Raw genomic sequence first — 24,989 nt, forward strand, 5'->3', positions numbered from 1 at the left:
TTTTTAGGAACGCCCTATTATCCTTTAAGATCAAACAGCTGCTCTTTTCTGTCGCTCTCAATTCAGTAGTCTGCTATTCTTGTTTCCCTCTGTGGAGGATCATCTGTTGACCCTGACAGACATTTCAAGGCTTCAGTTCCCTCGGAGGTGCTGGAATACCCAACACATGTGTTGCATTGAAGGGTACTTCATAAATCAAGAGGCGCTTTACAATGCTTTACGGTATTTTAAAGGAAATGCTTCTTCAAATTTGAATTCCCTTACTCCAGTCTGGGCTGTTCCTCTTTAGAGGTACTGGGGTGAGACTATGAACCTGCGTGGCAGAAACATGTCTGAGTTGATCTCTAACACCATCAAGACCTTCAGTGCTCTGGAGTCCAACCCTTGGCCTTCGCCTTCGCCCGATAATTTGACGCACTTCAGGTGTCAGGGGAGCAATCTCGCCCGCAACGGCATCGAGACGCAAGCGGCAAACTGGTCCCAGCGTGGTGGCGTGGCGGACTTCGGATCTCGCTGCCTTCACGCCGAGTCGCAAGTGGAGAAGAACTGGCCGGCGCTTCTGATTTTGGTCGCCATCGCCGTCACGGTCATGGGCAACATCCTGGTGATCCTGGCGGTTTCCCTGGAGAAAAAGCTGCAGAACGCCACTAACTACTTCTTGATGTCACTGGCAGTGGCTGACATGCTCCTCGGCATCTTGGTGATGCCGGTCTCCATGGTGACCATTCTCTACGGTAAGGCGCGCATGTCACTCACATTGGGCTTTTATTAAGTTGACATTTGGTGTGTTGCTGACTCCACTCCAATGTGCCTCCCACAACCTTTGGATGGAATGTCTTTAGGACCAAACTGACTACACCTGTCTGCACGTTTCAGTCACTCTTTTCTGGTTCAAATCAGCCTTACTCTGGGTTTAGGTTTACCTCTAACCCTGTGTTTGGAAGTGTGGTAAATAGAAAAGAAAGAAAAGAAAGGCTTTAGAAAGCATGCCTGGCTCTGCGGTGGTGGTGGAGGACAGATGGAGAGCAGCAGTGATGGAGGTGGTCAGCCCTGTTGTTGACAGTGATGTGTTTATTTGGAGTGCCGCTTCAACGGAAAAAGAAAGTGGCACAACTTGCCTCCGCAGAGAGATGAATGAAAAGGCTCACAGGGCCACGTTTCTGCCACACAGACACAAACTCCTACAGGTATACTCTGTTAATACTGCGTGCATTATATAAGCAGTCAGAACTGCAGTGCCTGGTAAAAGTATTCACACCCCTGGAAGGTCTGATCTTCTTTCAAATTTGAGTGTATTCTGTCAAGATTTTATGTGACAGATGATCACAAGTTCTTCACAGCTACTGCAGATGCGTTTCTATTGACCTTAAATTTGGAATTACGAAAAAAATATTCAACTAATGGAAACAAGGCAATTTTGACAAAACTAAGGTTTCGTGTGAAGGTTTTGCGCGTGGATGAGGTGTTTATTTTCCCCGGCCGCATCAAATTTGGTGTGCTTTGCATATTTTCATATCGTGTCACATGATCAACAACCAGGTGTTGCTACTGGGGGAAATGCTGAAGAAGACTACAGGAAGTGGTAGGAGGAAGATGGCGCAGCATGATTTCTAACGACTTATCGCATGAACAAACTGATTTTAATTCCGTTTCCTACTTACTGTAAACAACACAATTTCAAAATTGTGTTGTTGTTGTTTTTGTTTTTTTGACAACTTTGTAATGACACAGCTTTTGATATTGCCAAAAATGAGCAGGGTCTACTTTTCTCTGTTTAGTCTGATAACTTAAATTAAAGCTGTAGTTCCAGAGATCAATCCCTGCTCTAACTTTTGTAAATGCTCATGTCCATGTCTTGTTACAAAGCTAGACTTTTTGTATGACTCCTTCTATGCACAACCTGATATTTCTTAGTGTAGCTTACATTTATTGATGTACAGCATTCTTACAATGACGCACTCACAACAGATGATGGAGGAAAAAAAATATGTTGCTTTCAAATAAAAGCCATGTTTTCAAATTAAAAGCGGCCTACTTGGACTCAGCACTTTGGTAATGTCTAAGGTCATCTGACAGGCTCCACCCATTTTCCATCAACATCTCCAAAACGAAGCAACCCCATAGCAGCGCAGCCAACACCATGTGTTGAAGCAGGGGTGATGTGTTTAAAGTTGACTGAAACTATTTCTGCCTCATAAAGATTTTTGTATGCAGGCCAAATAGGTACATTTTTGTCTTATATGCCACATGTTGAGGACCAATGTGTCCTTCACATGGACTGTGGAAAACATCTGGATTTCTTCTTCCAGTTCTTCAGTAAGGCCAGATTTGTGAAACATGTTTAAATCTTAATCCAGATTTATACAACAAAACTTAATTTTTATTTTTTTTTTGGTCATGATGCTGTTTGTTGAATAATATTTTCTACCAAAATTTTGTATCCTTTACAGAGGCAGCTGGATTTATTTTGACATTTATCTTAATTTCTGTAGGTTACTGATAGCTTTGGACTTCATTTAGTGTTATTACAGTAAGGGGTATGAATACGCTTACCATACATTTTAATATTTTTTTAAATTCACAACATACTCTATTTTATTAACTTTACAATTCTTTGGTTATCCTATTAAATTTTTTTAAAAATCATTGAAGTTTTAGGTTGAAATGGGCCAAAATGTGAGAAAGTGAAGGGGTGTGAAAATGTTTGCATGGTGTATCATAATTAAAACAGCGAAGTAATGATGTCAAACTGGCTACGTCCTTCTTCCATATGCCTATATCACCAGATTCCCTGTACATGTGGACTTCACTGCAAAACACACAAAACACCTCAAATCTAAACCATCCTGTCCTCGCTGGATCAGGTTTTACCGTCAGATCAGATTTCAGGTGAGGTGTTGTTCGTTTCTTTTGCATGCGAGGAACAAATAATTCCCCGTTGGAAAGGCGACGTCGCAGTCTGCCATTTCACAACCTGCTCACTTTCTTCACATTTCACAGAAGTACAAATAATAACACGGCGTACTCTGACACCAACACCAGTGATTAGTGTGAGTTAGACAGAGAGACATTTCTAGGAGGTGGTGATGAGAGCAACATGGTGGCTGCTTGGAACAAAGGTGAACTGAAAATGTCAGGAAGAAGATGGGCTACATTCTTAAGATGCCGGCTAAAATACCCTCGTCGTTTATGTGAACTTTTTCTCTCACACTTTTTTTTTTTTTCGCGAGTCTTTCAGATGTGATTGGAGAATGCTATCTGACTACTTCAACTGGAATGTGAGGTTGGACCTGTGAGTATTGGCAGGAGGCAAAAACGCTGAAAAAACGGAACATTTTGGGAACAGACTGCAGGTTGCCTAACTGTGTATCCACATGCAAAATCAGGTTGGGAATTGTCGCAGTTTGAGTCCCCCCCCAAAAATCGGACTGCCTTTCTTAAAATGCAGTATTGTACGTAATGTATTTAAATTACAGAGAGTTCTTAAGAATGTAGCCCATCTTCTTCCTGACATTTTCAGTTCACCTTTGTTCCAAGCAGCCACCATGTTGCTCTCATCACCACCTCCTAGAAATGTCTCTCTGTCTAACTCACACTAATCACTGGTGTTGGTGTCAGAGTACGCCGTGTTATTATTTTTTCTGGAATAACCTCCTGCTGTCTCGGCCTTGTGGTGGTGGTGGTCTACGGCCGTCATTCAGAGCAGGACGGTGTCAGAGATCAGAGCTGGCATTGTTTCACCAGAGACGTGTCGTCAGATATGTCTTTAAAATCTGTCAGTGGAAGCCTGACTCTTAGGTTTTCAGATGAGAAAGAATAGAGAAGGCTTAATGTTACAATGTAGTCAATTATTAAAGATCAAATTTGATGTATACATTGCTGGATCTCTTTTTTTTGTGATGATTACTAAAAGAATGTGTCTTCTAGAAGGACGAGGCATGTTTTGCAGGGATAGACACGCTCTCTGTGCTGGTATTCAAAGTTTGACTGAGCTTGACCTTGAGTTTCTCGGTTTTGTCCTCAACTATCCAAAAGGCTTTGCTGAACCAAAAGGTGGTGGAAACGCACCAGAAAACAGAAAGTTTAACCAAAAGAAAACAGAAGTTGTTTCAAAATCCACATAAAATGTAAAACTTTGCATAATTATGTGTTTTCGTCGTGGTTTCTGATCAGCCTGTCAGCAGTGAACGTTCAGTCAATCAAATTTTATTTGTATAGCACATTTCAGCAGCAAGGCATTTCAAAGTGCTTTACATCATATCAAACACAGAAACACAAAGCAACACAGAATCAACAATCAAAACACGACATTAAGTCAAGTTCCATCAATAAATTTGTAATTGATTACGTTTCAAATACAATCCTGAACAGGTGGGTTTTTAGTCGAGTTTCATCTATAAAAGGTTTACCTGTTACACTCAGACTGTGTTATATGGAACAAAATACCTGTTGCTATTTTTATTCCCACTCACAATCACACAGTTTAAAACGATGTAAACAGCATTTTAATGGGCTTCGTTTATGTAAATACATTTCAAAGAGGCTATTTATTTTTTGGGTCTTGTTTTGATATGTTCCATTTAAATCATGTTTTACTTCATATGTTTTCTGTGCCGTGCAAGTCAGACTTGGCAAGGACGTCATAGTGGCACTCTTGAGTCATTTGCTAGTTTTTAAGATGAGTTTCCAGGGTAACTACTGTAAGCAATAGGAACTGTATTAGGGTGTCTGTGCATCTCAACACTAAAGGCGCATGTACACTGAGATGCATGTGCATAATTTACTGAGACACAAACATTCAGAAGGGTAAAAAAACCAATGTTGTCAGCGGCCATATTGGAATTTGACAACGCCGTGGTGAGGAACTTTGATTTTCAAGAATGGAATTGTGATTCCAGGTGTTTTTTTTTGTTTTTATTCATTTCTCTGACATTGAAGTGACATATTCCATCCAATACAAATGGAGTGAAACACTATTTGTTATTCAACAGCAGAACTGAAAGTACGGGAGCAATATTTATGTTTCAGTGTTTCTCAAGCTTTTCAACTTTTGTTATGTTGCTGCTGGGAAAAGAGAGGGGAAGCACAGAGATGTAGCAAGTTGCATTAAAGGAAACAATTTCCTCCATACGTCTGCAGTTCATTCAGGCTGTGGGACGGTGAGAAAGAGCAGGACTTCTTCTGCCACTAACAGCAAGGCTGAACGCATTACAAGTTGCTCTAGTTTTTTTATGTTGAGCTTTAAAGGGTCATCTGGTACGTTGGATATGGAAATGTTAGAGTTCAGAAACGTTCTCTGGGTTCTACATGCTACTGGAAATACATGAAAAGACTGCGGATGTCAGCAATGCTAGGTGTGCTAATATTGCTAATCAATGATAAAAGATGTCCGTTTAATATCTGCTATTTACAATTATTTCATTTTGAAATGTAAAAATCTAGTTTATTTTAGCAGCTTTGATTAGGCCTGTCAGGGAATAAATCAATTAATCTCCTGATAAATTAAAACTCAATAATTTCCATTTCCATGATATATACTGTAGTTTTTCTCTTTTCCTACCAAAGCTGGATGATTAGACTCTTCACTCTGGTGCTTGGTCTCAACTACCCATTTTTTTTGAAGGACAGTTGTGTTTAGAGAGACCATAATTTATTTGTTTTGTTGTTTTTGTTCATTTATTTTGGATATTTAAAATGTTCCCGTGTTAAATGTTTATTGATCTCCGAGGATGAGTTCTGACATTATTATGCAATTGCCATTATATTATTTAAAAATGGTCTCAAAGTAACAATATTATCGTTTATCGTGATATCTTCTGGAACAACTTATCACGTCATCGTGGCAGGACTAGCTTCGATTCGCTTTATTTACTGTCGACAAACAAATTCTGAGCAAACCGTCTCTGATTTCAATTAATAAATATGAGCCTTAACATAATAATCCATCAGTGTGTTGAAGGCAGCAGTCTGGTTACAACTCATGAAGCTCATTTTCTTTACATGACGATTTAGCCAATTTAGCGTTTTCATAAAAAAAGAGGCAGAAATCTAGCAGAATTTGACTAAGGGGCGACTGTGGCTCGTTGGTAGAGTAGTCATCTTGCGATCGGAAGGTTGTAGGTTCGATTCCAGCCTCCGCCTGATGTGCCTCTGGGCAAGGCACTTAACCCCAAATTGCCTACCGATCTGCGTATCGGTGTATAAATGTGATAAATGTGCGACTGGGTGAATGTGACTCTAGTGTAAAGCGCTTTGAGTGGTCAAAACTGGAAAAGCGCTATATAAGTTCAGTCCATTTACCATGTAAAGGAGGACATTTTCTGCGGGTGGGAAACAGTTTCTATGCACCTGGTCTCATCATCCGTCCATGACATTCAGACAAACAGAACGTCCAGAACCTTTGCTCCGCCCCTTTCTCCCCTGTGAACCTCGCTGTCATCCCCCCTCAGATCCAGGTGGCTAAGGATTAGCCGCCGCCGCCGTTTTCTTCTTCCATTTCTCATCTCGTCTCTTGATCTGTCGCTCTCCCATCACACAAGCTGAAGCGCACCCCCCCCCCCCCCCACACACACACACCCCTACCTACAAAAATGCATTCTTCATTGTTGCCCTTTTACCAACGGGGCCTTTTCTCCTCCACCTCTCAGGACTCTGCTGCTCACGCAGGAAACCTTTAAAAACCCAAACAGCAAATTCATTTGCATGAGAAGGAGAGCGGTAAATGAGCAAATAAATAAATAAAAATGGAAGAGTGCTTTCAACAGGACGACCTACAGCGCTTCAGAAGTCACTTTTCCCCCCGGCTCTTAATGAGATGACAAAAGGACTAATTAGCCATGCTAACTCAAGACAAACAGCGCTGTAATTATTTCTCTAATGTTCCTACACAGCCTCAGATTTGTTTACTGATTCAGGGAGCGAACGCAACATTGTTTTCAGGTGTCGGGCCACGCTGATTATTGAGGCATAGAGACAAATTCAGATTATGGACCTGATGTCAAAAAAGTGATTGGGAAGCGTTATTAATGAGGCCACAGATTAGATTATTAGCGGAGTCATCCCCGACGTTTAGGGAGGCCCTGTTATATTCATAAAACATAGAAAGATCAAACAAACGGTGAACTTTTTTTTTTTTTTTCTCCGAAGAGTTTTTGTGGCTCTCGTGGCTCGTATTTTTTCGACAGTAGGCAGACAGGAAGGAGGGTGAGGAGAGGGGGGAAGACATGCGGCAAAGGTCATCAGGACCGGGAGTCGAACCCGCGACGTCCGCATCGAGGACTAAGGCCTCCAGACGTGGGGCGTGCTAACCCCCTGCGCCACCGCAGCACGCCCCGAACATTTTTACTTTAGTCATATCTGCCACGGATTTTATTGGGTTTTGGTTTGACCGAAACACAGCAGCACGATTTTCAAAAAAGAAAGGAGACGGCGTCTGCTGTGGCGGCGCCGGGGGTAACCGGCCGTCGCAGGTTCGATTCCTGGCCTGGTGACCTTTGTCGCATATTTTCCCTCCTTCATTACCTACTTTCCTGTCTGAGTGGTGTTCAAATAAAGGCCAATAGAGCCAAAAAAAAAACCTTTAAAGAAAGGAGACAGAATTTTTTTAAAAACGGGAATCACATTTTCAGATGAAGCCTGTTGTTTTTTTTAGAACAAAATTACCTTTTGAAAATAACCTTTAAGCAGGTATTAAGTACACTTTTCATTTAGCACACGTTTCTGTATTAAATGTTTTATTGATCTGGTGTAACGTTCAAATTTGAAGAGTTTTCATTGCCTGTAAGCAGAAAAATCATCGTAATTAACAGAAATAAAGGCTTTAATACATCAATTTGAATCTATTTAATGTGTTTCTCTTAGTGATAACGTTTCCGAAATAAATGGACTTTTCTGCAATATTCAAACTATTCATACAGAACTAATTTATTGATTAGTTCTGTATGTGTGGGAAAAAACAACAATGCGCACCATCCTGAACAGCACAACGCAGCATAGTGGTGGCAGCATCATGGTGTGGGGATTATTTTAATGCTGTAATGTTTAATAACTAAATAAAATTATTCCTGGAAGAATCAATGTAGAGCCGACTGGCTGTGAAATAATTCAACTTAATGACTGGAAAAAGGAAGGAACAACATTCTTGACATGTTGTTTGTTTTTAAAAAACAAATAACATTTTTTAAGGCGTGAAAAGGCTTAACAAACTAATAAACTGTTATCGTTTCCAGATTGATTACACAAAGTGAATGTAGGGACTCAGCAGTCGTCTCTGTTTATCAAGAGCAATCTGCTGAACCAAAACCCAACTGCTTAAAGCCAAGTTTTTAAATTATTCATAATTCTGGGACAAAATGTGTCTCACATTTTGTACGTGTGAAGTTTTTTTAAGAGAGTTTTTTTTCCTATCTGCTTATTTCTACTGAGCTGATCCATGATTCCCTGTAAAGATTATCTTTGTGCCAGAAATGCTTTGTTATCCTCTGTAGCTAGCTTTGTTTTCTGATATTTGGCGCTGGGACGACGTGTCGTTTTGAAATTGCTTTTTGTTTTGTAAAACTGCGACAGAAACACTTTTTTGGCTTCATAAGAGTCACGCGATCAGAAACCGTTCGTTTCCACTGGCCCGAAAAACGAGGAGGATGAAAGAATGCAGGATGTTTTTATTTTACTTTATTATTTTTTTAGTAGGAGAATGATGGCGAGGAACAAATGGAAACTCAGCAATTTCGAAATTGCGTTTCTTCGACATGTGGGATATTGACAGCGTTTCGTGCACATTTGTAATGGAAACGCAGCTTTTGTCATTCATTGGAGGCAACACCTGCATTCAGCGTTTCTACATTTGAAAGGGATTCTTTTTTTTATTTTAATTTTAATTTATTTTTTTTACCACAAACCCATCTAATTTGTCATTACCAAGAGAGGTGTGTATAATCATCCGACATCCATATAATATAATGAAGTGCTTATCTGGTCTTGTAGACCATATGTTTTGTAAGTTAACTTATCAACTATGAAGAAACAAAACAATGGCTGTTTTTTGTTATATATTAGATACTTACAGTAATTTCTGGTTTTCCTACTGTAAAATAAAATATAAACATGCTTGGTAGATATTCCTTTAAGCTGAATTTGTAATAATTCAGTTTTTTAATCTGTCCCTGTTCACTGTGGCCGTGCATTATGTTACTGGTATGAAAAAAATGATGTATTTTTAATTAAAGTTGTCCTATTCAGTAAGCAGTAGTCCTTATTAATTTAAATTTCAGTCGTTATAATTCCAGCTTTATTTTTTTCTTTTTGTTCTTTTCCTTTATTTAATGTCGTGGCTCCAACAGGTGGCTCCGTGTGGAGCTCGGCCACCGTTGCCATGGAGACATAGAATCCATCAGTCAAAGCTCCTGCAAAGTCACTGAAGTGATTCACTGTAAGTGGTGGATTTTTGAAATTAGTTTCCATTGAAGCATAATCTTTGGCTTCTGACTAAATGAAGCCTTGTGATTGGAGCTGAATTGCTACTTGAGGCCTGTGCAGGCTAACCTTCCTTTTTTTATTGAGAGAGCGAATTACCGTCAGAAGAACCTGTATAGGACTCTCAGCCGGGGAAGTTTAGTTCTAACAAAAAAACGAGATTAAGAGAGCTAAGGTAGGCACACACTGTCTGGAAGGAGATAAAAAATGTTGTAATAAAACAAAAAATTAGGAATAAACGAGAAATAGACGTTTGTGGTTGTGGAAAGACGGCTTAAAAAAAATCACTTTTTTTTTTAATAAGAGGAGATGCTAAGAAAAATGTAGCAAAATAAAGCTGGAATTCAAATTTCCTCCTTCCTCTGATGTCTTAGTAGGAGTAACATCCTCCTACTAAGGACGTTCACAAACAAACTTAACTCCTTTTTAACGGAAGCGCCGCAATTGAGCAATCGTTTTAGCGGAATATTGACAAAGTTTGGCACACATTTGTACTGTCAACTCAGTTGGGGGCTTCGTCAATAAACAGAAACAGATTTAAAAAAAGCAGAAAATAGTTTTTCATTTCGATTAGTCGAGGTCTGGTAGGTCAAAAAGGAGACTTTTCTGTCTTTCTGACATGTAACTTGTCCTACATCAAACATCCTACTAACACTGAGTAACACTTTGCGTGCCTGTTGTAAATAATAATAATAATAATAGTTTGTGTGTATCTATGGAACCAGTCTGGGCCATCTCTTCTTTCACTTTTTAGTTGCACTATATCTCAGCAAGCTTTGGCCGAAGCTTTAACATATATTCTCTCCAGTGTCAGCTGTAAATATTGAATATTTTTGATCTGATATGAATCAGTGTGCACAGCTTGGGGGGCTTACGAGGCCGTCCAACCGGCTAACGGCTGATCTGTTTCAGCTTCGGCTCATGCCTCGTCCGTCGTGTCTATTGACAGACGGCCTAGCAGTGAGATTGAGCTCAGTTGTTCAAAGCTGTTTGTCTGAAACAAGCGTTTGACGTCCACTGGGCAGCCTGGAGATCGACCTTACACTGTGTCCGTGCAGACGCGGTGGGGACGGGCTCGAACTCAGACAACATAAATCCGTTTCTCGACGCGTCGGCTGCTGTTTATTTCGCCGTGTTTTTTGTCGTTGCGTTCCCCCTGGGATGAGCTGTCATAACGCAGCTGACAGACTGATGAGCTTTCTCGCCTTACATAATCCTCCTGATACCTGCTGCAACGCTTAAAACAGTTTCAGTAACTCAACTTGACTACAATTTGTACCCATGATGGCTAAGTATGCGGTGCCGTCTCCTCTAAGCTGACGGGTTCTACATGTTTTCGTGGAGAAATTAAGGAACTTCAGTGATTTACCCCCCATGAGGTCGACTGCGTTCTGAAATCATGCCACTAATTAAACGGTGACGGTAAACAGTTCACTGTTCAGGCTGCGACAGAGTTCAGCAGTCGGTGCATTCATGTGTCACATTTTGAATTTCTGCAGCTCATCTAATGTCATGATTTGTAAATATCAGGGCTGCATAGGAAGCAATAATAATGTCACTGCAAACCATTTACAAACCGCTAAACCTTCTGATTCCTTCCAGCTAATTGGCAAACTTGGGGAGTAAACGGTGAAGTCAGAAATAGAAATTGGGGTAATTATCATTATTATTATTTTCCTGGTTTGGAAAGGTCAACAACTCCCAGTCAGACACAGTTAACATTTTGGCATTTAAAGGTGACTAGGGACGCACGATATATCGGCACTAAAATAGGTATAAACCAATGTTAGTCATTTTCTAACATATTGGTATCGGCCTGATGAAACTAATATTAACAACTGATATTTATTTCTATCTTGCTGCTATCTGTTTCTGGTTGTTTTTTGTTTTTTTTTCGAAGATGTTAAAACACTAGAGAAATAGATATAATATTGGTTATCGGCCAGAACAGCAATATAAATATCAGATATTGATATCGGCCCAAGTTTTCATATCGGTGCATCCCTAATGTGTTTTCATGATAAGTTAAATGGATTGTTGGATTTATTTTGAATGAGGTTCAATGAAGCCATCAGTTGCCCTAGAGCAGGGATGTCAAACCAAGGGCCATTTGTGGCCCTTTTGTGGGCCTTTTGCCGAGGGCCATTTGTGGCCCTTTTGCTGATTTTGTGAGGCCCCCAGCTGCAATTCAAGAATGATACAAATTTGGCCCGTCCAGCACAACTGGTTGATGCAACCGAGGTTTTTATTTTTGTTTGTAATCAGGATAAGATTATTACAGACAGTAAGAGAATTTGAAAACGAGATGCCTTTCTCTGCTGGCCAATCAGGTGGACTTTTACTAACGTTTACGCCCACACCTGGTATAGATCACCCAAAAGTGTTAATCGTTATTATGACGATACAGGTGGAACAAAGACGTTTCATCTCATTACACGCCAACATTACGATATTCATCGATTTGATAATTCGCTGTTATTGTGCAGCTCGGGCCTTTAAGTGTAAAGAGTTTACACTTAAAGTTTACCGCCTGAAGCAGACGCATATTTCAATAAAGGCCCGAGGCAGGAGAATGGAGTTGATCTGCAAGTTGCTTTTGCTACGTTGATGTCAGCTGAACTCTCTCAACAGCTGGATGGATTTCAGAGTCAGACTCGTGCTCTGCGGAGCCGGCGGCGTTCACGGGCGAGGCAGCTGACAGATTCCTCCACTAAATATGAATCAATATCTGGGGTCTGAGCAGTCAAAGGCGTTTCTGCTTATGGCCAAACTCTTCAAATGGAACCAGTGCAAATGGTAAAGTTGATCAAATTGGAATTGCGAAAAAATCAATTAGCTAAGTGGAAATGCGTCGATTTGTAAAAAAAACTTGTTTTTCGATGAAACGTTTGTGCGCTAGGATGAAGCGGTTTTTCGCAAAACGCCGATGGAAACGCTTTGTTTGCTTCATGCCGTGATTTTAATGACTCGTCACGTAAAACAAACATATTCACGTGGGATTTTAATTGATTTTCCTAATGGAAACAAAATTACAAAATTATGGGGTTTTTTTCCACATTAGTGGAAAATAAAAAAAAAGTTTTGCTCACTGTGAAAGAAGAAGCCCCAGAAATGTTATTAATAAGGATGAAAGGAGGAGATGTGCACAGATTCCCAATATGTTTCATCAATGGCCATCCAGTGTAATGGCAGTTTCACCAAAACATAGAAAATGAATGTACCTTCCTGAATTAAAGATAGTTAAAACGTTTAGTCCCCTCACAATATTCTGGTATTTTGCAAATAGTGAACATTTTGGCAACCCAAAGTGGCCTAAAACAGAAAACGCTTATCATGGTTTGATGGTTTGATTTCTGACATTTGCACAAAAAATGGTTGTTTGGTTTCAGAAATATTAGACGGGAAGGAAACTACCATCTGTTGTGAAAGCTTCAGAGATTTGTCCTCATTCTTTGGACAGACGGCTGTACAGGATGAGGCTCACCCTGACGGATTATTCACTGTCTTTTGTTGATTCTGCAACATTTCGCTCTGGAACCAAACACATTTTAACAGGAGTGCTTGCTTTAGAGCCGGCACCTTATTCAGACAAGTTTTACCTCCTGAATAAAGAGAAAAACAAAGAACTTGCAAAATCAGTTTTTGCATTGCTTTCTGTTTTCTTTTGCTGATCACGTTGAGCATTAGAAAGTAGATGGAATCATAGAATAATGCATATATATTTTAGAAATTTTCTTGCTTCGACGTACAGCGATTATACATATTCCTCCCCCCCAAAAAATTGTTGTTTAATGTCTTTACTTATCTCTGTAGTTTTCTCTGATGTTCATCTGTGAAAAAACGGTCACTAATTACATCATTAACGGAAGGCTCCTTCCATTAATGATGTAATTAGAAGTATAGAGAGAACAAGGTCTAGAAAGTCAGGGAGAGGAAGTCATGCCTCCACATGAGATTCTGTATGCGGCAAATGCTTCGTGTTCCCAGGAGGATCAAACATTCATGGAAGAGAAGGATTGCCAATGGCCTTGGTGAGCCATGAAAGTGAAAATGAAGATCTGAGAAGTTAGTCTTTAAATGTGGAAAAGATTGTTTTTGTAGATTCAATTCAGAAGCTAATGTAACTCTTTTAATTGAAGCTTTGTTGTAGCCGGTGACGGCTGTGGGCAGGACGGATCTCCTGTAGCGGTCTGCATCGCAGCGAAATTGAAGAAGCCGATTCATGCGAAACCCACATACATTTCTTGGAAATCCTGGAGTCAAGACGTTATCATAAGGCTGGTGGATTGTGTATTTTTTTTAATCATTTGTTTTGACTGATGGTTTGTGTCCACACGTTCACTGAGGAGCTCCCAAAAAGGGGATTCTCTCTACGACAGACTGGTGATGGGGAAGAACATCTGAGAGCTGCGCGCAGAGAGAATCGTGGCTCAGATGAGAGATTACAGGAAGTGAAATCCAGAAAGGACTGAACTTTGAGAAAAGTTTAGACACTTTTGAGAAAAGTTGTGACAGTACATGGAAACAAAAACTTGTTCGCAAAATTAGCGCGTTAGTTCACGTTATTCTAACGCAGTTATTATTTTTAAAATGTGCGTTTAACACAACTTCCGTACTTTTTGGACTTCTGTGCTGCAGTTGGACCGTAACTCTAATCTCTGTCTCAGCTGTTTCTCTATGGAGCTAATTTGCCATTTAATCCAAAACGTAATCTCTAAAAGCATCTCCACTCTCTCTCTCCTCTCCATGTCTCCTCCCACTTGGCTCTGCTCTGCGGCGTTGCCATGGCGCTGCAACTCTTGAGAGCATAAGAAGAACCTCGAAATTATTTTACTGTTGTAGACAAAACGACGCAGCAAAACCTCATTTCACGTGCAGCGATTCACAGCCGACGCAACAAAAAATAAAAATACAAACACTGTTAGATACAAAAGCATCAGACATGAGAAAGAATTTCATATTTTGCCTGTTTTAATCAATTAACAACCCTAATAAAAACGTGTAGAACTAATATAGTAACTCATTTTCTATTTTTTTAACTATTAATTGTAATTAAATGTGTGTAATTCACAGCAAACCTATGATTCATTTGATTATGAGCTGACAATTTTCTTCTTGCCCAACCAGTTTTAGCAGTTCTAGGTCCAGTTATCTAATGAACGACGACCGAGGCTTTAAAGGTTAAACAAAAGAATTTTTTAAAAAGTAGAAGGCGCAGCATCCATGGAATGCAGCAGATGTCAGATTAATTCTCTGTGAAAATGTTGTGTATTTTGTCACTTCCAGCCACAGACAGCCTGAGGCCAATGTCAACGTTTGACGTTTCTCACAAACCCAACTGGGTTCCATGAAAGACGTGACTCTGCAGGAAAACCAAGGCCTCTTTAACAACGCGCCTCTGATCGCCGCCTCCTCAGCCGGGGAAACTCTTCAGCAACCTCACGCTGCCGCGCATGTGTCAGTCCTTCAGAATAAAACAAAAAGGAATCATGGAGTGAGAGAATATACTGTGTATATATATATATATATATATATATATATATATATATATATATATAAGAATGTAAAGAAAGCTCAAAATCCTCCATGATTTGCTGCTTCCACTCACACCATCTGTGACCTTGAAATCCCAGGAAAGACTTTAATCTGCTGCTCTGCTGAGTCTTTCCAGCATCACTTGACAGATTTTGAGCCGTCTTCAGTCAACAAACTAAAAATATGAGTCGGAATCCTCCATTTGGAATGTTTGCGGCGTTATTGGTGCTGAAAAGGTTCTTGAATGTAGTTACGTTGAAAAGTTTTTTTTCATATACATCAGCTTTTTTTTTTTTTTTACCAGTTTAGTTGTGGAGGCTGGTGCTGTTATGTAACTTGAATGTGTCAAAAAAATATATATATATATACATTCTGTTAGTTAGCAAAGCTCACAAAAAAATTCTAAATGAGCAAAAATATTTTGCTGTGTAAACTTGAGCCTTTTCTTGAATGTTTTCCACTAGATTGTATTTTGACCAATTTTACACTGAGCTGGAAAACCCTGCTGTTCTCTACTTTGCACACAGTCGTCCCAACATTATTAGGGCTCTCTAACAATTCAAACTTTTAACCCGATTAATTACAGGGTTGCTGTGAATTAGTGACGACTAATTGATCGTTTAAAACAAAAAACTGAGTTACTAAATGGGTTTTAATTTTTTTTAGGACGGTCCGTTTATTAAAATAGGATACAAAAGGCAAAAACATTTCTTTTGTTGTTCATAGGAGTTCAGTCGTGAATAGCTGCGACTGAACGTTGTTTTGTCTACAACAGTAAAATGATTTTGAGGCTCTTCCTGGCCCGCAGCGCCATGGCAACCCCACAGAGCAGCGCCATGGCAACCCCACAGAGCAGCGCCTAGTGAAAGGAGAGGTGGAGAGGAGAGAGTGTGAAGCTGTCATGAGGCGCTGGTGTTGTTATGGTAGAGGAGGGCGGGTCAATTGAAAATATCGATCATATCGATATTAAATCGGTATCATTATTGGATCGACACTAATGTGAATATGTATACTGTATTTGCAGATCGCCTCTTGAAAGTAAATTTTCTTTTTGTTTCGGAATTTCCCAACCACAGAAAAGACTTTGTTTTGATTTGCTCTCAATACATCACACCTTACACGTGGCTTACTTGAGAAAAATTGCACACAAATTTGATTTGTTTTCTATTATTTCTCTTTATTATACGAATATGTGATTAAAGTATTGTGTGCTAAACTTGTCCAAATTCTTGACAGAAAAGAGAAAAAAAAACACACAAAAACTCCTGAGCACATGAAGCTTAAATAACAAAAAGTATCGGTGATATTGACCTGGTGTCGGATCAATACCAACATGTGTAGCATCACACATTGTTCTGGGGGTGGCAGACGAGGAGTTAAAAATTTTTGCAACATTATGATTATGTCAATAATGAATTTGCAAAACATTTTTTTTTATTTTCTAGTTGTTACATTTTGTCGTATTGTGAAGACCAGTTACACATTCACACGTTTAAACGTATGGAAGTTAGAAAAACACAAGGTGCCTCCAATTTGTTTTCTTTTTCACTTGCATCACCATAAAAAAACCAAAAAAACAAAACTACTAATAAGATCAAACTTGGACCTCTGAAGACACTCGACCCCTTCAGAAACCTCACTCTGACTGAACAGACCTTATCGGCTAACCAGAGTGTCACCGACTCCCTTCGCTGACGCCAGACGACGGCTGAATGTGCTCAAATCCCTGCAGCAGATTTCTTACTTCCAGCAAAAGATTGAAAGCAGAAGACAGAGAGGCTGTTTCAGCAGCAGAATAATGATTTTATTGTCATTTCACACAATCTCTGTCGATGTCATTCACAGAGCAGTAATGACTGCAGCATTCCTCGTCTCCATTCCCCCGGCCTGTTTTATATGATATCTTCCTGTTGCCGCTGTCTTAATGGGTTTTTCTTTTTTTTTCATTTTTCTATTACCTCATGTAAGTGAATATCGACTGTTTACATTGCATCATCAAGCAAAAGACCTAAAAAAAAAGAAAGTAAAATAAGGCACAACAGACAGCAGTTAGGGAGTCGTTTCTCCTTTATCTCCTAAGATTGTGACTGCAATGAGAAGAGGCTTAGACATCCACTATGAGGTCACACACACACACACACACCCACATACACACACCAACACACCCCCACACACACACACACACACACTTACATCTTATAGGTCATCGAAGCAGAAAACGTCGTAACATCTCACAATGTATGAAAACAGGTCATGTGTCAATTTGGATGTTAAATTTAAAAAATCTAACACTATGTTTTAGTTAATATTATTCAACTCAACTAAAACATAGCTGCTGTGTTGCTTTGATTCTTTCATGCATGCTTGAGAAATCCTTTAATCTCCATGGCAACCATTGAGCTGCGCAACACCCCTGGGTGGACCTAGCCTCGCCTTCAAGGACGAAGCTCCTCCTCTGCGCTGCAGTTTCCAATCTTCCGAGCCTCCGCCTCACAGAGCAGCCCTACTGCCCCACTCTGCTCCTTCAGACTAGCCAGCAGCAATTAGCAAACACCTGGTGGAACTGAGCATCTGCTGAGCTCGTTATAGGAGCTACGTCTCAGTGAAACGTTGGTTAAACGTTGCTAAAGGGTTAATAGAGGAGCCATGTTGTGATGACTTGAAGGCGGAGTTTCAGAAACAGACAGAGGCCCAAGTTTAAGGCGTTAAATTATGAAGTTGAATATCTTTTATTTATTGTAAATAGCATTTTGATAACAACTGGAGGTAACACAGTTGCTTTAGATTGCTACTATATAGCTGTAAAGTACGTAATGCTGTCTCTTTAAAGATCATTTTTAAGTTAATGAAAACAACAAAAGCAAAAACTTTGATGTTGTTTCCTTGGCTACATAAACATCCAGTCATAAAAACTGAACATCTGGACATAATGTGCTCAGACTGGCTGCTGGATGAACGTGTTCAGCACAGAATAACAGCAGCAGGGGTTAACCAAGGCTTCATCCCGAGGTTCATTGCTAAGATGGAGACACTCCAGGGAGTTCTCTCTTGCCTCCAGGATCTCGGTTCATAACGACTCCAAAGAATATTTAAAGTGTCTGTTTTCCAGCCGAGCGCCTAAATACGGCCCCACTTCTGATCTTCTCCCAGGGGATCTGAAACCCCTGCGCGCTCCGCCGTCATGCTGTTTCTATTCTATCTTCCTGCAACACCTGATGACTTAAGGAGCGTCGGAAGCACAAGCCGTCTCGACGGAAGTGCCGGCGGCGCTGAAAGAAAAAAAGAAACGGCGTGAATCAAAAGCGGGAACCCGAACAAAACGACCGAGACTGGAAAAGGCTAAACAGATTAAAACATGGCTGAGGAAACGGGTTTTTTTTTTTTTTTTTGTCGCTCCGGAGTCTTTTCTCCAGTAAAGATAAAGACTCGGGCTTTGATTATTTTACCCCGACAAGTAGGGCGGCTGTAACGAGGGTTACACAACAACAGAAACGCTTCTTGGACGCTCGGTTAGGGATCGCCTTGACGTAGCAGCGGATCGCCTGCAGCAAGAAAAAAATAAACTCTAATTCCTCCTTTTGATATCGGCGGTGTTGGGAGGAGGAGGGGAATATGAGCAAGAAAGTGACACATAGGAGGTGAGATAGTAAAGTCTCCCGAGTGGGGAGAGGGTGGGGAGAAATCCCTGTGTTGTGCTCATCCATTTGTGAGAAACTGGGTGAGATGGAGGAGATTCTGATTTTTATGATTCCCTGAGCCGCTGAGAGGCTCGGGGACAAAAAAATAAAAAATAAAATATAAAACGGCGACAGCAGCAGGCAGGCGTTAGGCTCGTCCCTCTCCTCCGCTCCTCGCACAGCCAGGCGGAACAAAACAAAGCGGAGGCCAACAAAAAGGGCAACAGCCATCATCAGGCTCTGCTGGCCAGATGTGAGACAATGAGAGATGTTAACGGGAAGGAGAAGGGAAATAAAAAAAAAAAAGGCAAAACACAAGCATAGATAGACTGGATGATGGAGATTCGGGAACTGAAGGCGCCTTCCTACATGTTGAGATGCGTTTAGGCAGCCGGAGTAGACCAACGAACTTTTTGTAGCATCTACGAATCAACTCGTCTTTCCAATCCCTTCTTTTCCTTATTGGCCCTGAGACGCTTGAGTTAGAACATCTTGTTATGGATGAATCATCAGTTCATCACTGGTCCAATAGAGAAACACAACCAGAAAAACTTACAGCTTGATCTAAGGTAGAGATATCAATGCCTACATCTGGGGTTTGGTGTCAGCCAGTACCAATCCAATACAGAAAGAGTCTGCTGAATTAGCCTAAATTCTACATTTATTATGTAAATTTCAAGTTTTTTGAATTTGACGTTATGTTATGTTACTCCCCCGTTAAAAACATGCATGGAGTGTTGGACAAGTCCTTTAATCTCCCGTGGCAACCATTCAGATGTGCAAAACGCCTGGGTGGATGTAGCCCCACCTCCTCGCAGCTGCTGTTTCCAAGCTACCACTCTTCCTCCCTCCCCCACTCCGCTCCTTCAGACTAGCCATCATCAATTAGCAAACACTTGGTGGAGCCGAGCATCTGCTGAGCTCATTATAGGAGCTACTTGTCAGTGCAACGCTGATAAAGGGTTAATAGATGTTGTGATGACTTCCTGAAGGCGGAGCTTTAGAAAGAGCAGGAGTTTCTTAAAGAGACAGAGGCCCAATTTTAAGATGTTAAATTGCAAAGTCCAATTTCTTTTAAGTCAAATTTGATAAATATAACATTTTTATCACAACTGAAAGTTATGCAGTTACTTGATTGTGCTCTAAAATGGCTCTAAGTGAATAATTCTGCCCCTTTAAACAAATAAAAACTGTACAGCCTTTTCTTTCCACATCATCAAAATTAGAAAACCAAACATTATCAGTGGTCAAATGTTTCTCGATATATCAAAGATTTTGAGAAGAAAGTAACGAAGATATAATTACTTCATATTTCAAAGCAAAAATGGATCAAGGGAAACAAAGAAATGAAACAAAAAGATTTGTTACTTTTAGTGTTTTCAACACTGTAGTTTTTATGCTTATGAAATTTACCGTACTTATTTATCTTAATGTACAACGTGGCATAGTACATAAAATCCCTTCTAATATACAAGTTGAGTCATCTAAAAGTTTTTTATCTCGTGGACAGCAAAACAAAAAAAAGAAATAAAAATATGACCACGGCATTGCTCCTCCAGGATCATTTCACCTTCTTGCCGTCTTGCATCCGTAAATTAAAACATGACATTTGATTACAGATGAATAAACAAACTATGGAGTGATTTTAGCCCCATTCGTGTTATTCTCCTGTAATTGAATTTCATTAATGAGTTAATAATCAGTGCAGCTCATGATTCGTGAAGAACTTCTGCAGCGTTTAGCATTGATTGGAGTCTGAGTCAAATTAGGACCAGGAGTATTTATTTATTTATTTATTTATTTTAGATAAAAAGCAGACGGGCGCTCAGCGTAAAGCAGTGTGCTGGAATTTCTGAAGCGAACACGACATAAAAACACAATGTGAAGCCAATAAGTTATCAATTTTTCTTTACCTTGACTTGCTAAGTACTCAGAAATATAGACGTGGCATGAAGGATTTATTACAAAAATCCTTAAAAAAAAAATCAACAGGATTTTCTGTTACATCAGTTTAAGTTTCACGATAAAACAACTTCGGCACATTTTATTCTTCAGATTGGAAATCAAATATCTTTTTACAGGTTCGATAGCAGATAATCTGATATAAAAGCTGGGTGGCGCAATGATCCAACATTCAAATCGTGTGACCTAATAACTAACACTGAGGATGGTTTTCTCATTAACAGCTTCATATTTTCAGTATTTCATGGTGGTGCTTAATTATTCGCTTTTTGCTACGTAAACCATGAACCGCTTTCAATAAGCCGCAATCTATAACCTTTAGGACGTTAAAAACTGCTTTAATGTTCCTTCAGGGTTTTGTTGGTTTGCACTGATGTTTCACAGCGACTCATATTAAAATCTTACTGAGGCTTTTTTTCACTTCCTGGGTGAAGTATCATTATGGTGATGTAATAGGGCCATTGGACATGGTGAAATAAAGGGAGTAATTTAAAGGGAGTTTAATTTAAAATGTTTTACATTTTTGATTTGAAATTTTTTAAATTAAGCTCAGAATAATTATTTTTTATTTTTTTTTAGGAGAAACAAGAAAGAGTTTGAAAAGCTGAAATTTGCTAGAAAAGACACTGAAATTTTGTAATTGAACTCAGAAATGTCCCAACAATAAAAGGAAACTTCTGAGTTTTAAAAAGTCAAAAGTTTTCCAGAAAAAAAAAAAACTCAGGAAAAATAAAAAATGAATTCAAGTCAAAAGTCAAAAATTTGTCTCGCAAAATTGCCACTTTTGAAACTCAAACTTTCGCCTTTTTTTTCCTAGCAAATTTGTGACCTTTGAGATTGATCTAAAAGTTTTCTTTCCAGCAAATTCTCAACTTTTCAATTTCAGAAAAGCCCTTGTTTTTTCTAGAAAATTTCTGAGAACATTTTCCATCTTCAATGAACCTAATGCTCCATCGTGCGTCTCTGGATCCTCCCAGCTTCCCTCCACATTCAATAAACATGTAACCTTGTCTAAGTGGAGGCTGCAGACGTCCATGGTTGTCTGTCTCTTTGTGATAAAACTTGAATAGAAATAAGGACTGATATTTTGAAGGTTAATTTTTCTTTGTCTTTATGAAGAAACCCCCCCCCCCCCCTCCTATTTACAGAGCAGCTTGAAATTGTTTGCTAAAAGTAGTCGACTGCTTTCAGTTTGCCTCTTGCTCTCTGTGCCGTGTCATCGCTCAGCGCCGCCCTGCAGAGCCACAGGCGACCACAGAAACCAGAAGCAAGACGCTAAATGTGGCGAATCATAGTGTGTCGCAAATTGCCTCTAGAGGGGCTTATAGCAGATGTTACGTTCAGATCAAAAGTCTGAGATTTCAACGGTGACATGATCCTAAGACGTCTGCCTTTTCCTTGGCTCGGTTCGCCTCAGTGGAAGGTTCGCCTCAGTGGAAGGTTCGCCTCAGTGGAAGGTTCGCCTCAGTGGAAGGTTCGCCTCAGTGGAAGGTTGAAGCAGCAGCGGATTAACCAGGAACACCGAATTCAGAGTGAAGCAGCCTGAGGGTTTTTGAACAACAGCAACATGAGGGTCACTGTAGGTAGAAAAATGGAGTAAATTTCTACCAAAAAAACTGCAGTTAATTTCAGAAATGTTCTTGAAAAAGAAATGGAAACTTCTGAGCTTCAAAAGTAAAATATTTTTGACTGTCGAAACTTTCAAAAGACTTTTTTTTTTCCTTCCAGCAAATTTTCAACTTTTCAAACTCAGAAATTTCCATGTTTTTTTTTTCTAGAAAATGCTTGAGATGTCCATTTTTTATTTATTTATTTATCTTTTGCAGAAATTCCTTGTTTCCTGCTGTATGTACAGTGGCTCTACATATTTGTGCTCCACAGTTTGAGCCGTTTTGTTTCGAAATACCCAGAAAGGTTACTGCATCCCCGCATCGTCTTGGACATGTTGTCACTAAAAGCAGAAGTTGATTGGAAATCAGCACCGAGGTGACTTCTTGACACGTCACGAGCGCCTGCAGCGTAACGCTTACATCACACCTCAGTGACGCTGACATCGGCATGCTGAGGTGTCTCACTACTACAGATCAAATCCTAACATTTAAATAAGTTTGAAAAGAAAAAGGAAAATCTACGGCATGGATGCAGAAGCTGGATGGTTTTTCTTTTTAAAAAGTTTATTTAGCTTTTTTCTCTCTCTGAGAGCTGTTGGGAATTTTATATATTAGGATTTGGAATCCTTTCTTTAAAGTTGCAATATGTAGCTTTTTGTAAAGAATATGTTTTTTTGCTACTTGTTAAAACTGTCACTGTGTTGTGACACTTTGCTATGAGACAGATAATCGGTGAAAAGATAAATCTCCTCCACTTCCTCCCTGAGTTACTATTGCCGGTCTGAAGAAATGCACTGCTCACCGTCAACAGCAACTAATCAGAGGCAGGAGGAGGGGCTTAGCGCTGTCAATCAACATCATGTACAAGGAAACAGTTTTTCCATCGTCATCGGTGGCTATGCTAGCTAGCCTCAAATTCACAAGAGGCGCCGCAGCATAGCAGAGAGCAAGAAAGCGCTAAGTCCCTCCTTCTGGCTCTGATTGGTTGTTTCTGGTTAGAACTACAAGAAGTTTAATTTTTGTTTCACATATTATCCGTGTCATAAACTATCACAACATGGGAGCAATTTCAACAAAAATGTAAAACGATACGTTTTATAAAAAATACATTGTTCAGCTTTAACGACAAAAAGATTTTTATATATTAATACGCTGTAAATAATGTCAGAGAAAACTCTGCTCTCTGTTCCACAGCTCCTCCGGTTCAGAGCCAGAACTCCTCACCATGTCGTCGCACCACGCTTGCAGCTAAACCGAGCTAACGTTTAGAGTGTTATCATTCCTCTGCACCATTTCTGCATGAACATAAACTCACCAGCCACCTTATCAGGGACACACCTGGCTAAAACCAGGCTGGATCCCCCTTTTCCTTCAGCTTCAGACTAATTCTTCTGAGCACAGATTCTACAAGGTCCCAGAAACGTTCCGCTGATACTTCGCTCCATGTTGGCAGCAATGTCGCATCTCAATATTCCTGCAGATTCAGTGGCTGCGTATCCATGATGCTAATCTGCTATTCCACGGCATCCCTAAGGCGCCGGATTAGGATTTGGTGACGGTGAAGGCGGCTGATTTACAGAGAGCTCATTGTCACGTTAAAGAAACCAGTTTTCCATGATATGGTGCGTCATCCCAGGGGAATCTATGAGAAGACTTGCAGTGGCACAACAAAAAAAAAGTCATGGATCAATTTAAAATCTGTTATTTCATAAGTTGTGCAATAATATTGTATTTACTTAATACTGTATTTACTTAATATTACCTAATACAATATAATTAGACTAAATGAATAAGCATTTCCACTAACGGAAATGGGCAAATTGAAATTCCGACAATAAATTTGCTTAACGGATACACGGCAGTTTTGAAAAAAAACATGTTTTTCTGCTACACTGAGGTGGTTTTCTGCCACACTAAAATAGATGCATTCTTGCAAAACTGAAATGGAAACACTTTTATTGACTCACATGATCAACAGCTGGATGTTGCTACTGGTGGAAACACCAAATAAGACGACAGGAAGCGGTAGGAGGATGATGGTTTGTTGAGGTACAAGCTTAGTCATGTGTGACTTTAGTTTCATTTCTTAGTTAGTGAAAACACAACAATTGCAAAATTGTGTTTTGTTTTTTTTTCAACTTTAGAAGAATATCGACAAAGTTTTGCGCATACTTGTAATGGAAACACAGCCACTGTGAGATCTTTAGAACCCAGGGCTGCAGGTTCGATATCCTGCAGCTTTTATGTAGCTTCCTGGTTTAGCACACCTGAACCACATCACTGGATCACCACAAATGTTTGGTCTTCAGTGTAGTTTTCTCATAATTTCTTTCTTTTTTTCTTTCCGAAAGAAACTTGATCTGTTCAAAACAGGTTTGATTTCAGAACACCATGTCACACGTTTGGATGCATTTTGTTTCTCCGAAGCTTTCCTCCTCCGCTGGTTCAACTATTCCAAGCGATTTCTAACCGTTTTACTTGACTTCCATGTTGGGACATAAAGACTAAAGATGAAACAGAATTCTGAAAGCCGTCCAGGTTGTGTTTCTGCCTCACCACTTTATGCTCTGCTCCAATTAAGGCTGCGCTTAACAAATAATAACAAGAAATAGGTGATACTAATAATAACAATAATAACAAGACGCTCCTGTTGTTGTTAAAACCCAATGAGTCTGAAATTCGTCCAGCCTGCTGAGTGGATCCCTGTTCAGATCCGAAGCAGCCCGGGGTGGGA

The 24,989-nt window shown here is 39.8% G+C and overlaps 1 protein-coding gene across 1 annotated transcript in view; it reads left to right on the top strand.

The window, feature by feature from the left end:
* The first annotated feature begins 307 nt into the window (after nucleotides 1–307).
* The window catches only part of htr2aa (5-hydroxytryptamine (serotonin) receptor 2A, genome duplicate a), a 71,484-nt gene continuing 46,802 nt past the window's right edge, over nucleotides 308–24,989 (top strand). Inside the window, exon 1 of the mRNA XM_032568829.1 lies at nucleotides 308–734. Coding sequence (XP_032424720.1) covers nucleotides 308–734 — 427 coding nt within the window. The remainder of the gene's footprint in view (nucleotides 735–24,989) is intronic.

The sequence above is a fragment of the Xiphophorus hellerii genome, chromosome 7 (assembly GCF_003331165.1).
Source record: "Xiphophorus hellerii strain 12219 chromosome 7, Xiphophorus_hellerii-4.1, whole genome shotgun sequence".
Classification (NCBI taxonomy): Eukaryota; Metazoa; Chordata; class Actinopteri; order Cyprinodontiformes; family Poeciliidae; genus Xiphophorus; species Xiphophorus hellerii.